Source organism: Cloeon dipterum, chromosome 2 (assembly GCF_949628265.1).
Source record: "Cloeon dipterum chromosome 2, ieCloDipt1.1, whole genome shotgun sequence".
Taxonomy (NCBI): Eukaryota; Metazoa; Arthropoda; class Insecta; order Ephemeroptera; family Baetidae; genus Cloeon; species Cloeon dipterum.
The window spans coordinates 35,513,079-35,525,826 of NC_088787.1; the positions used below are offsets into that span (position 1 = coordinate 35,513,079).

The 12,748-nt window shown below is 38.8% G+C and overlaps 2 protein-coding genes and 1 long non-coding RNA gene across 3 annotated transcripts; all 3 read left to right on the forward strand.

Annotated features, from left to right (window-relative positions):
- Positions 1-369: 369 nt before the first annotated feature.
- LOC135936800 (uncharacterized) lies at positions 370-4,670 on the forward strand. Its single transcript, XM_065479751.1, has 13 exons — positions 370-420; positions 1,218-1,362; positions 1,416-1,562; positions 1,625-1,734; positions 1,787-1,966; positions 2,024-2,063; positions 2,130-2,258; positions 2,694-2,885; positions 2,940-3,149; positions 3,207-3,307; positions 3,365-3,529; positions 4,078-4,237; positions 4,297-4,670. The coding sequence occupies exons 2-13, from the start codon at positions 1,287-1,289 to the stop codon at positions 4,515-4,517; spliced, it is 1,731 nt and encodes a 576-aa protein (XP_065335823.1). The 5' UTR covers positions 370-420; positions 1,218-1,286; the 3' UTR covers positions 4,518-4,670.
- Positions 4,671-5,055: 385 nt separating this feature from the next.
- Positions 5,056-6,094, forward strand: LOC135937688 (uncharacterized). The gene is made up of 4 exons (XR_010574525.1): positions 5,056-5,184; positions 5,244-5,408; positions 5,464-5,627; positions 5,687-6,094. It is a non-coding gene; the product is annotated as an uncharacterized LOC135937688 (long non-coding RNA).
- Positions 6,095-7,398: 1,304 nt separating this feature from the next.
- Positions 7,399-12,473, forward strand: LOC135936798 (uncharacterized). Its single transcript, XM_065479749.1, has 12 exons — positions 7,399-7,541; positions 7,594-7,725; positions 7,788-7,894; positions 7,970-8,161; positions 8,210-8,276; positions 8,326-8,439; positions 9,419-9,622; positions 10,439-10,663; positions 11,493-11,593; positions 11,653-11,817; positions 11,873-12,032; positions 12,090-12,473. The coding sequence occupies exons 1-12, from the start codon at positions 7,454-7,456 to the stop codon at positions 12,356-12,358; spliced, it is 1,824 nt and encodes a 607-aa protein (XP_065335821.1). The 5' UTR covers positions 7,399-7,453; the 3' UTR covers positions 12,359-12,473.
- Positions 12,474-12,748: the final 275 nt, after the last annotated feature.

A 12,748-nucleotide genomic window follows, 5' to 3' on the forward strand; every position in this document is an offset into this window, starting at 1 on the left:
GGTGGGGAGAATAACCCAAATAAAATCAAACTTCGAATTAAAATTTTGGAAATTTCCATAAAATCAAGAAACACAAATTCTTGATAGAAATAAATAAATAGAAAAATTCTTAGCCAGCCAAATTCAGCCGCCGATGAAAAAATGGTCAAATAATTAGTAATGTCTTTTCAAACTAGCCACGCTAGCCGTCAGCCGCTGGTGAAAATTGCCAGCCGCTGTTCTGAATTGATGGCTCTTCCTTTCTTTTATAGTCGACAGATGGAGAGGAGATAATTACAATGAGCAGGTTTCCCGCAGCGCTGCTGAGCACTCGCTGGCCGGGTCTGCGAACTCCTCATCGTATTTTTTAATATATTAAAAAAGAGGAAAGGCACGAGGCAGTCGCGACTCGAGTGGGCTGGGCGGGCACACGTCAATGCGGTGAGTGCGCGCTTACTTGCTTAGCGAATCTTTTCAATTTAAATTCTGTTAATGTTATTAACGACTTTTTTACACTGGATTTCGATCCCCTTTGTTGCGATCTATCCATTGGTGCGTGAATTTTGAATAAAAAATTCCCTAAATGTAGAAAAAAAAATCGAAATCTTTTATATTTAAGGAAGAAATGCAGACTTTAGTGAGCCGATTTTCTCATAAATTTAAACGTCATGCAACCTGGGAATTTTTTGGTTTTTTCTTACCTTTATATTGGTATCTAAAATGATTTTTCACATTTTTTTAAACTTTCTTTAATTTAAGAAGACACATTTTTTCTCACTTTTTGAAAAAAAAACTTGAAGAAGTAGAAATAAATTTGAGAGTGTATTCAATCCCTTTAAAATTAATTCATAAATTAAAAAAGGGTATTTTTCGCTCTTTTTATGTTTTGGGTTAGCGCATTTTCCCAAATTGAGAGAGCAAGTCTGTGACCTTGAGCGCGAAATGTAAATGGACTTGAATGCCTGCGCGGCTAATTATTTTTCTCCTTTTTCGATACCTGTTGTTGCGGTGATTCAGACGTGAAGAACAGTTTTTCGTGTATAAAAATACACTCTTTGAGTGCTTGCAAAGCCTAGCTTGAAATTGAAAACTATCCACTAATTCACTCTACAAAAATTTAATATTTTTTCCCTTTCTCGAGACGAAGGACACAATTTATTTTTTTAATGTTTTCCTTTTTTTAAATCGGAATCAATAATCGATTATAATTAATTCACCAAATCACATCAATCCCGTAGAACACCAGACGCAGAATAAGAAGTCAAACCACGCCTGGCCAGCACCAAAAGGAGAAAAAATAATTAAAAATGAAAATTTGGACTCAACTTCTTTTTCTCAGCTGTACCCTGTGCATCACGTGGTGCAATGTTTTTCCAGCTCCATGTAAGACCAAAAAAACTCATTTTTTCTGCGTCAAACTCGTGAGTGCTTTGCAGATTTCGACGGAGAGGAGAACTTGAGTTTCGCAAACTGCGGCGTTTGGGACAAAAATGTAAGCAGTAGCTCATCGTGGCCTGCGTACATTCGACAAGCAAATAAGGGTTGCTACGGAATAATTATTTCTCCCAGATCGATTCTCTCGGGTAAATGCTGTGTTTTTTGTTTAACAAAGTATTATATTTTATGAACTTATTTATATATTTAGCAAACTGCAGGATTCAAAAGGGAGGTGGATCAGAAATTCTTGCATACGTTGGAGCGTGTGCGAGTTTTTACACTTACGTGAAAGGCGAATGCAACAGCAAAAAAATCAAAGTAAAAAAATTAATTTACTAAAATTTATGTAAATTAATTTATTAATTTTCAGGTAGAAGATGTAATCGAAATTAACCACACTCCGATTCCAGGAGAAAGATTCACAATAACTTTTCATCTTTTTACAACGCAGAAAATGCCGAGTGATATTATTCCAATCTGCCTTTTCAACCGCGGCAGCCAAACGGAAAAATCTGCAGATTCTCCGTATTATGCATGGCTACGATTATTTGTAATTAAATTACACTTTTGAAGAATTAAATTTAATAATATTAAACTTTCCGTGCAGGGAAGAGGAACTATTCTTCTGCGGGAAGTGCTTCGAAGTCGTAAGTGCTTTTTAGAACCTTATTTTATATTATTGGGTTTTTAATAATTCAAAATTTTGTCATCAGGAAGAATTGTTTCCTACAACCAATGCTTCGCTAAACAACGAACAACAGGTTTGCCGGATCTGAATGAGAAGCTACGACAGTCTCCTCAAAGTAGTCTTCTTTGCGTCCAGGATCCCTATCCGTATTATGGTAAAAATCCAGAATATTTTAATATCTAATTTAAAAACGTCTTTGATGAAGTTTCTGAGCACACCAATCGATTCCTGAGGGTCGAATTAGGTAAATTGGATATTTTTTCCGACCAAAAAGCGCAGCGTGACGTGCGAACTTTTTTTCCCGCCAAAACATTTTAAACCTATTTTCGAGAACTGCGCATGCGCCAGAGATGGCTGGATCTGCCAAAGAAGTCATCCGTACAGCTGCGGTCTCTCTGCAAGTGCTCAAACCAGCTCTGACGCATGCGCACTTCTCGAAAATAGGTTTAAAATGTTTTGGCGGGAAAAAAGTTCGCACGTCGCACTGGACGTTTTGGTCGGAAAAACCAAATTCGATCCTCAGGAATCGATTGGTGTGCTCAGAAACTTCGTCAAAGGCGGCCTTTTCAATTAAAATTCCTTATTTTAGAGAGTGCTTTGGTGAATTCATACAAAGGTCGGTATTTCTTGCGAGGATTCCGAGTGTTTCACTATCTCTTGAGAGACCTGGAGAACTACAAAAAATACATCGATATTTTACAATTTATTGACACAATCGCGAAACACGCAAAAGACATTTCGATTCTGCCATCTACTCGACCGCAAGTAAAGCCAGTAAAAGGTAAATTTAACAAAATGTACCATCCCCTTATTTTGATATTAATAAATTTTGAAGGATTCAGGGGATCGGATAACCTGAGCTTCCCAAATTGTGGAAGAAAACCTAGAGCGGTGGCAAGAGTGAAACGACAGGAGGCAGGGCAGTATTTTTTCTTTGGTTACAACGCTCGGCGAGATAGCCACCCGTGGCACGCCGAGTTGAGGAATCCCGCGTCTGGTTTGATCTGCGGCGGCACGCTCATCTCGAGAAAAGCGGTTCTGACAGGTAAATACAAAATAGGGATTTTATTTAGAATTAATTGATATAATTTTTGTAATATAGCGGCTCACTGCATTGCTGAAATGACTGCCAAGGATTTTCTCGTGACAATCGGAATGTATGATAAGAGACAAAGAAATGATCCGAGAATACAGACAAAAATTGTAATTATAAGGAATTCATATTTTTAATAATTTAAATAAATCATAAATCAATTCCAGCCCAGCAGGATGATCACCCACCCAAATTACACGAGTGGGCAGTTCCATTACGATGTTGGTCTCATGATTTTCGACTCCGGGTTTCAATTGACTGACAACGTCCGTCCCATTTGTTTGTGGAATGAGGACGCGAATTTGGACCGAGTAGCAGGAAAATTAGGCGTGGTGAGCTTTAAAAATTTTTAATGACTATATTTGACGAAGTTTCTGAGCACACCAATCGATTCCTGAGGGTCGAATTACTCGAATTAGGTAAAGTGGATATTTTTTCCGACCAAAATGTCTATAACGCAAAAAATAACTATTTTCCCGCCAAACCGTAAATGCGAGAACTGCGCATGCGTGAGAGCTGGTTTGAGCACTTGCAGAGAGACCACCTGTATGAATGTCATCTTTGTCTAGCTCTCACGTATGCGCAGTTCTCGCATTTACGTTCATATTGTTTTGGCGGGAAAAAGTTATTTTTGCGTTATAGACATTTTGGTCGGAAAAAAAATATCCACGTTACCTAATTCGACCCTCAGGAATCGATTGGTGTGCTCAGAAACTTCATCAAAGACGTATTTAAATTTTTACCATTGAAACCCTCCTAGTTTAGACCCTGCCAAAAATTCCTTCATAATATTTAATATTCATTTTTGTCAGTTTTGTTTTAAAAAAATAAATTTGCGGCTCTATTATTCATTTGAAACTTAAATTTTTCCTTGTTTAAGGCGGTTGGATTTGGAATTCTTGAAGACTACTCCCTTCCCGACAGTCTTCAAGAGGCTCGTCTGCCGATCAGATCGAACAAAGAGTGCTTTAGCAGTGACCGCAGCTTTTTTGGAAAACATTTACGGCCGGGCGACAATTTCTGCGCCGGCTACAGAAATGGTTTGTCGTCTCAATTCAAGGTGGTATACCATTTTATTGATTTTAATTTTAATTAACAGGCACGAGTGCGTGTGTAGGAGACAGCGGAGGCGGCCTCTCGGTTGAGAAAGGTGGCCGCTGGTTCATTCGAGGAATCGTCAGCTTCGGGCGGGCCAGACGAGTTAATTTCAACGGCAATGTGCAAACTGTGTGCAATCCGAACAGTTATTCGTTTTTTGCTGATGTCGCTTCTTATTTGAACTGGATTGTGCAAAATACTCCAGATATTTTCATTAAGTGACTTTTTTCTATAACAAAATTTTTTTGTTTCAAATAAATTTGCTTTTTTATTATTCACACAAATTTCTTTGAAATAATTATTTATGAGGAAATTTATATATTTGTTTTTCTCCGAATTACCAAATTTTATTTTATTAAATTGGCTTGAAACCAACGCACAGCGAAGAGGCTTTTATTTTATACAAATTTAATCGTTATCAATTGGGTACAAATGAAGGTGATCGGGGTCAAGTCACAAGAGTGATTGGGTACATCAAGTTAATCTTCACGGTCAGTCGCGGGATTTATAAGGGCCTGCTCGCTTCCCGACACAGTCAGAGGAGCAGAGAAAATGACGCTGAAAAGCGCCTTTTCGCTTCTTCTTCTTCTTCTAGCCCTTGCAGCTTGCGCCGCTCTGGCCGAGAAGGTTCGCATCCCAGCACCGTGATCGTTTTCTAGACGGTTGAAATGATTTATAAAATTACGGCAACTTAAAATTGCATATGATAGAAAAATATGGTCTAAAATTGAAAGTTAAAATTTTGGCTGTGGTGCATATTTAAATGAATTTTTTGCCTCCATTTTCAGCCGCCCACTGTATCGAAGGACAAAAAGCTGAGGACTTTGAAGTCACCATAGGAATGTACAACAAGACTGTGTGGAATTCTACTGACATTCAGATTAAAAAAGTAACAATTATATTTTTAAGTAGGTAAAATATAACATGATTTTTGTCTGCTTCTCATAGCCCAGCAGGCTGAAAATTCATCCAAAGTACTCGAGAGGGAAGTTCCACTACGACGTCGGTCTCATGATTTTTGAAAAAGGATTTGAACTGACTGATCACGTACGCCCGATTTGTCTGTGGAACGAAGACACCAATCTTGACGCCGTCGCCGGAAGGAACGCTTTGGTTGGTTCAAAACACAAAATAATTCTGTCTTTGAAATCGTGCTGTGCAAATATAGGTGGCTGGCTACGGATATTTTAAGAATTACTCTCACCCTGAGACGCTTCAAGAGGCTGAAATACCGATAAGATCCCACTTGGAGTGCGCGCTACCATAGTCTGAGAAAATTTTACGGAGCGCGATTGAAGCCTGGAGACAATTTTTGCGCTGGTTATACAAACGGTACGGTATTTTTTTATTGTTAAAATTAATGTTTATATTTATTTTTGTGATTAAATTAGGCACAACCGTGTGCAACGGAGACAGTGGCAGCAGCCTCTCACTCGAAAAAGACGGAAGGTGGTTTATTAGAGGCATTGTCAGCTTTGCCAAATCAAAAAAAGTCCAAATTGATGACGCAGAAGCCAAAGTGTGCGATCCTGACGCTTTTCCTTTGTTCTCTGACGTGGCTTATTACATCGATTGGATTGTGGAATTCTCCCCTGACATCAATTTCGACTATTTTCGGGACTATTTTCGGCCATAATTTACCGAATGACTATAAATAATTTTTGTAACTGGTTAGTTATGAATGAAATAGTTTTGTGCAATTAGAAAACTAATGGAGTTTTTCTCATACTAATAAATACACCGTTTTCTGAATTTCAACCACTGAAAATGAATAAATTCTCTTTGGTTAGATTAAAGCATTAACCTTTTTTCTGTTGTATAAAGAATAAAAAAATTACCTTCAATCTTAACTTACTGAACATTTTTCTAATTATTTTGGCTCGCAGACTGTTCCGCGGAGCCTGTTTGCGTTGCCCGTTGCACAAGCTTCAGGTTTTCAATCAAACACAATATGCTGAAACACGACTTCCCAATAAGAAAACACCTTCTCAGTTTTAATTTCCGATTTGTAAGGAGACGGAGCTGTGAAAGGACGGTTTTGATAGTAAATTGAGTTGGGATCTCACGGTTGGTTTCCCTCAGAATTTTTCCAAAAGCCCTCGTCGGAACCGACTGCCCAGGAGACGACTTACCAACAGCCACATGCAGCTCATCAGCAGCAAATTAATTTCACGAATAATTTATTTGTTGCAGTATGGGAGAAATAATTACTGATTTCCAAACATCTATAATAAAACTACGAATTTTATAAATACGAGATTAAATTATTTTATTTATATCTAAAATTTAATTTAAGAACAGAGCACGGGATGGTTTTGGCCCATGCAACGGTAAAGCCTTGAAATTAATAAAAAAATCATTTTTCGGGATTTACATAGGCGGAGGTGGAGCAGAACAGAGATTCCTCTTCTCGCGGTGAGTAAAAAATATAATGCAAAAGCCGCATAATTGTGGAGAGCCGCAAGCCAAGAATCATCGGGATTATTATGCCGCGCGGATATATAACGCTTGGGTAGCGGCCGCGTTTTTGATCTGCAGGCGCGAAGAGTGTCGCGAATCACATTTGAGGCCGGGCAACAATTTCTACGCCGGCTATACCATTTAAAGATTTTAATTTTAATTAACAGGCACGAGTGCGTGTGTAGGAGACAGTGGAGGCGGCCTCTCGGTTGAGAAAGGTGGCCGCTGGTTCATTCGAGGAATCGTCAGCTTCGGGCGGGCGAAACGAGTTAATTTCAACGGCAGTGTGCAAACTGTTTGCAATCCGAACAGTTACTCGTTTTTTGCAGATGTTGCTTCTTATTTGAACTGGATTGTACAAAATACTCCCGATATTTTCATGAAGTGACAATTTTCTGTAACAATTTTGTGTATCAAATCAATTATTCACACAAATATCTTTGAAATTATTTTTTATGAGGAAATTTATATTTGTTTTTCTCTGAATTACGAATTTTTATTTTATTAAATTGGCTCAAAACAACACTTATAGAGGCTTATTTTGTATAATCTCAATCGTTATCAATATTGAGTACAAAAAGGCGATCGGGGTCAAGTCACAAGAGTGATTGCTGGGTACACTAAGTTTATCCTCACGGTCAGTCGTGCGATTTATAAGGCCCAGTTCGCTTCACGAGACAGTCAAAGGAGCAGAGAAAATGACGCTGAAAAGCGCATTTTCGCTTATTCTTCTAGCCCTTGCAGCTTGCGCCGCTTTGGCCGCGAAGGATCGCATCCCTGCACCGTGTAAGTATCAACAATTTTTTATACTCTAGAGCTCTTTAGTAAAAATTGACAGACTTCACCGATGGAGAGAATTTGAGTGCTGAGAACTGTGGCGTTGGAGAAAAATATTGGGTAGCGGAAGTATTATTCCGTTCTAAAATTCGTTGCATCGGAGTAATTATATCGCAATGGACTGTTCTCACGCGTAACTAAATTTTCATTGCTTATTTATAAAGGATAATATGCATTTTATTTGTTTGGAAATAGACACATGCGAATTGCCGACAGATGATATCACCGATGTATCGGTTTACATCGGAGATTGTCTGAAAGAGAAATATAACGACGTTACAAATTGCACTGGTAAAATTGAGGTGAAAGATTACATTAAAAAGTAGATTTTATTTGAAAGAACTAAATTGAGCTCATCTTCATTCTCGTGCTCTCAGGTGAGAGGTATCAATTTGATGAACATCGATCTCTTGGAAGAACGAGCATACGAATTTCCGATCTACATTCTAAGAACAAAAAATAAGATGCCAGCTAATATTTCTCCAATTTGTTTGTTCAACCGCGGCAATGAAATGGACTTAGTAGAGGATCCCCAAACAACGTACTTTTCGTGGGCGATGCTGTCCTTTGTATGATTTTTCTTATACAAATTAATAGATAATTTACACTTCTTTTAGCATGAAGAAAAGCATTATAAAGGAGAAAAAATGAATGTATGGTGGTATAGATTTGTTAAAATCGGCGGTAGGTTGAAAACTATGAATTTTAAATTATTACTTAAAACCTTTTTCAGGAAAAATCGTGTCCGATGACAATTGTCTCGAATATTTACGCAGGCGTGTAGATATTGCCCAGCCCTCTCTTCAAACACGGTTTTTGTGTGTGCGTCAACCGATATTTTCGGAAAGTGAGTAAAACCGCACGGTCACTTTTTATGGTCACCTTAACAAAAGTTGATTAAATAAAGGGTTGTTTTGTATTTCATGCTTGACCCTGACACACTTTTCATTGGAATTTTTTTAAAATCATCTCAAAATGCCAGTGCCCTGTCGCTTGCGGGCACCTTTCGGAAAACTCGGATGGGATAATTACTGTGCTGGTTGGGGTAAATAATTTTTGGGCACAGAATAAATAAATGTTATTTGACGAGTGAAAAATCATATTTTTTATGCATTTTGAAATAACCACCCAAGGTGTACCTTAATTTGGTCACCCATGCGTGGGCACCATTTTCTATACTCGTTTTTACCTTCAAATTATGTCCGATTTTTGTCAATTCAGGTTTTAATTCAATTTAGTAAAATTACAAAAGTAAGTAATTAAAAAAAACCAAAAGGGGCTACGAGCTACCCAATGGTTAACCAATGGGCAACTTTAGAACCATCGTTATAATTATTGAGTTTCGATTTTCGTAAAAATGTTTTTATTACAAATTTTGTTAATTTTAATACTCTGACTAGCGTTTTAAACTCTTTCAAATTACCCGTTTTGAGCACTTACAATTAGTTCCTCAAGCAGCATATTATCGCGCGCATTTCTTAATTACACTTGTTGGGCCGCGCGTGGCGCCACTGTCGGCAGCAGCATCAGCTACCGCTGCCGCCGCTGCTGGAGTGCTGGCGAGGTGGTGGTGGTGACTCTCATGGCTGAACTCGTCCCAGCTAAGAGCTTCCTGAACCCTGAACTGCCTGAACCAACCGTTGGTGTCGCGTCGGTCGTTTTAAAAAGCTATTATGGCCACTTATGGCGGTGTTTTGTGGGCGTAATATATTTAGTGACAGTGACGTCTTTTGGTTGACTTTTTTCATTGTACCCATCTCTACAATAGTAAAATTAATTAATTAATATACAGGACACCCATATTGAAATATTTTATCCTTTTATAGGTACTGGAGTTTCATTCCTCATGAACATCTACCGAGGAAGGTACTTCATTAGAGGCATGACAATGAGGCAACTTAGCGAAAGAACGTACGGAAATATCTCAAATACAGCATACGTAGATATTCTGCCTTACGTCGAATCCATCGTGTGGAACTCGGATGACATGTCAGTTTTATCCCCCGTTCCACCTGTAAAATCAATCAGAAGTATGACCAAACTTCATTTTCTGAAATACCAGGTTTTGCTATTAATTTATTACAGTTATTTGCGATTTCCGGGTGCGTGCCGCGTGCCCTGCACTTTTATTTCTGATTACAGCATGCCAATTGAATTCTGTTGACGATGAGGATCAGATTACATAAGCCAGGCAGATGAATCACTCACAATCAGTTGAAAATTTTACACAACGTGCCATAGATCGGTGGATTAACGTGGAAACCGTTTTTGCTTTCACGGCATTTTGGTATTAACTTATTAGCAAGTGAAAATAAACCAATCTGATAAGGGATGAGTATATATGGATGCTCAATCATCCATTCTCTGATTGGTTGAAACCTTTTTAGCAGGCCAAAAGTTACCAAAATGTATTTTTGGCACGTCGTGGCCAATCGCGGACAGAGCGATTTGCAGCTATAGCTACCTAACCTTTTTAGGTCTCGGTTGGTACTGTCAAACATTAAATTCCAGTCCTATTACTTCAATCTTGCGATTTTGTGCATCCCTGTCTTAAAAAGTTTTGACATTTTGATAACTAAATTCAGCAAATTGCGGCGTCAGAATTAAGTCTATGAAACAATATTTAACAGACAAAAATTGTATTTAATAAAAGCCCTCGGTTTTACCGTGAATGGCTGAACCGATTTTGTTTATCAGCTTGTCTAATGAATAACTTTGTATACTCATAAAATTGTCACTTAGTTCGATTGAATACGGAATAGCAGTAAAAATTCCTAATATGTTCAAATTAAAAATTAACACTATAGCAACTCCAAAATTCCTAATCGCCGAATTGCGTAAAAAAGCTTTTAGGGGTTCTGACGACCTGAGTTTCCCGAATTGCGGACTGAAATCAAGAGTGGTTCGGAGCAGACGGGAGACAGGAGACGAGGTTGAAGAAATCAGGTCGCACCAGTTGATATTGGCCGGACGCAGAGCCCTAAACGGGGCACACCCATGGCATGCCACTATCCAGGGCGATGGCTTCGCATGCGGGGGAAGTCTCGTATCAAAGAGGGCAGTTTTGACAGGCAATTATTATTAATGTATTTTCTTGTCAAGTTAAATATAATATTATAGTTATTTTAGAATTAACTGGAAGCGTTTTTTGCTTTTCCTCTGGCTCCAACCTATAGAATACAGGATCGGTTCAGACGTTTGGGGAGTTAAGGGGCGGGGTGGGTGGGCAAAAGCAAGTCCAAGCCCGGGAGGTTTTTAAATTCTCCTCGAAGCCCCCGCGAGTAGAACGCTACCCAAAGATTCTGGTTGAAAATGGTTAAAAATCGCCAAATAGGAGAATTTCCGCTCAAAAAACCGCGTGGGCGACGCAAAACGGTGCCAAAAAGTGTGCCGGGGTATGCAAAACCAGATCCGGTCCATAGGAGATTTAAAAAAAAATAATACAAAAGTGGGCCTTGTTGCGTGGCGGGCGGGGGTTGAAAATACGCCTATAAAACGCAGAATTAATTTTACCACGAGATTGGCCTACACCGCGGGGGAACTATGAGCTCGGGGGCCTCGAAACCCGAGATTCGGTTAGTTCTCACCAAGAAAAAACTAAGGGTGTGCGGAAATTCCGAATCTGACCCATAGCGCCGTAGTTATTAACCGGGCAAATTTGTCAATTTTCACCCTGAGTACATTTCGTCAGGATTGGCGTCTACCCTGGGCTAAAATTAAAAAAAGGGCCATGTTAATTGAAGTGCAATTTATTTGGGAGTGTTTTAAGACCAAATTCGACCCGATCGGCAATGAGGGCCGTCACAAATGCGCGCGTGGGCGTTGCGAAATTTTGACTGGTGGTTACTTAAAATATTTTATTTTAAGAGCGTTGGATGAATTTTTTGCCCCCATTTTCAGCCGCCCACTGTATCGAAGGACAAAGAGCTGAGGACTTCGAAGTCACCATTGGGATGTATAACAGGACGGTCTTTAATTCTACTGAGATTCAGATTAAAACAGTAACAATTATATTTTTAAGTAGGTAAAATATAACATGATTTTTGTCGGCTTCTCATAGCCCAGCAGGCTGAAAGTTCATCCAAAGTACTCGAGAGGGAAGTTCCACTACGACGTTGGTCTCATGATTTTCGATAAAGGATTTGAACTGACTGATCACGTACGCCCGATTTGTCTATGGAACGAAGACACCAATCTTGACGCCGTCGCCGGAAAATCCGCTTTGGTTGGTTCAAAATCCTAGATAAATCCATCTTTTAAACCGTCATGTGTAAATAAAGGTGGCTGGCTACGGATATTTTAAGAATTACTCTCACCCTGAGACGCTGCAAGAGGCTCAAATACCGATAAGATCACACTTGGAGTGCTACCACAGTCTGAGGAAATATTACGGAGCGCGATTGAAGCCCGGAGACAATTTTTGCGCCGGTTATACAAATGGTATGGATTTTTTTATTAACAAAATAAAAGTTTTATTTATTTTTCTGTTTAAATTAGGCACAACCGTGTGCAACGGAGACAGTGGCAGCAGCCTCTCACTCGAAAAAGACGGAAGGTGGTTCATTAGAGGCATTGTCAGCTTTGCCAAATCAAAAAAAGTCAAAATTAATGGCGCAGAAGCCAAAGTGTGCGATCCTGACGCTTTTCCCTTGTTCTCTGACGTGGCTTATTACATGGATTGGATTGTGCACAACACCCCTGGCATCTATTTCAACTATTTGCAAGACCTTTTTCCAACATTTACTTTACCCAGTGACTACAAATAATTTTTTAATAAAAAATGAAATAGTTTTGTGCTACTAGAAAACTAATGTTGTTTTTCTTATACTAATAATTACACCAATTTCTGAATCTAAACCACTTAAAACGTATAAATTATGGAGGAATTAAGCCTCCGAGGTTAGTTACAAGCATTTAAATATTATTTATTTGATAAATATTAAAAAAGCACCTTCAAACATAAGTTCTGAAAATTTTTTCTATATATTGTGGCTCGTAGACTTCCGCTGAGCGTGTTAAATTTGCGTCGCCAGTTGCATAAGCTTCAGGTTTTCAGTCTAACACAATCTGCTAAAACACTTCCCAATAAGTAGAAACCTTAATTTTAAAATTTCGTTTTTTAAGGTGACCGAGCTGCGAAAGGATGGTTTGATGTG

Coding starts and splice junctions, on each gene's coding strand:
- LOC135936798 (XM_065479749.1), top strand. CDS start 7,454: ATGACGCTGAAAAGCGCATTTTCGCTTATTCTTCTAGCCCTTGCAGCT. Junction 10,664..11,492: donor AAAGAGGGCAGTTTTGACAG/GCAATTATTATT, acceptor CCCCATTTTCAG/CCGCCCACTGTATCGAAGGA. Junction 11,818..11,872: donor TCGCCGGAAAATCCGCTTTG/GTTGGTTCAAAA, acceptor GTGTAAATAAAG/GTGGCTGGCTACGGATATTT.
- LOC135936800 (XM_065479751.1), top strand. CDS start 1,287: ATGAAAATTTGGACTCAACTTCTTTTTCTCAGCTGTACCCTGTGCATC. Junction 2,064..2,129: donor GCGGGAAGTGCTTCGAAGTC/GTAAGTGCTTTT, acceptor TTTTGTCATCAG/GAAGAATTGTTTCCTACAAC. Junction 3,530..4,077: donor TAGCAGGAAAATTAGGCGTG/GTGAGCTTTAAA, acceptor TCCTTGTTTAAG/GCGGTTGGATTTGGAATTCT.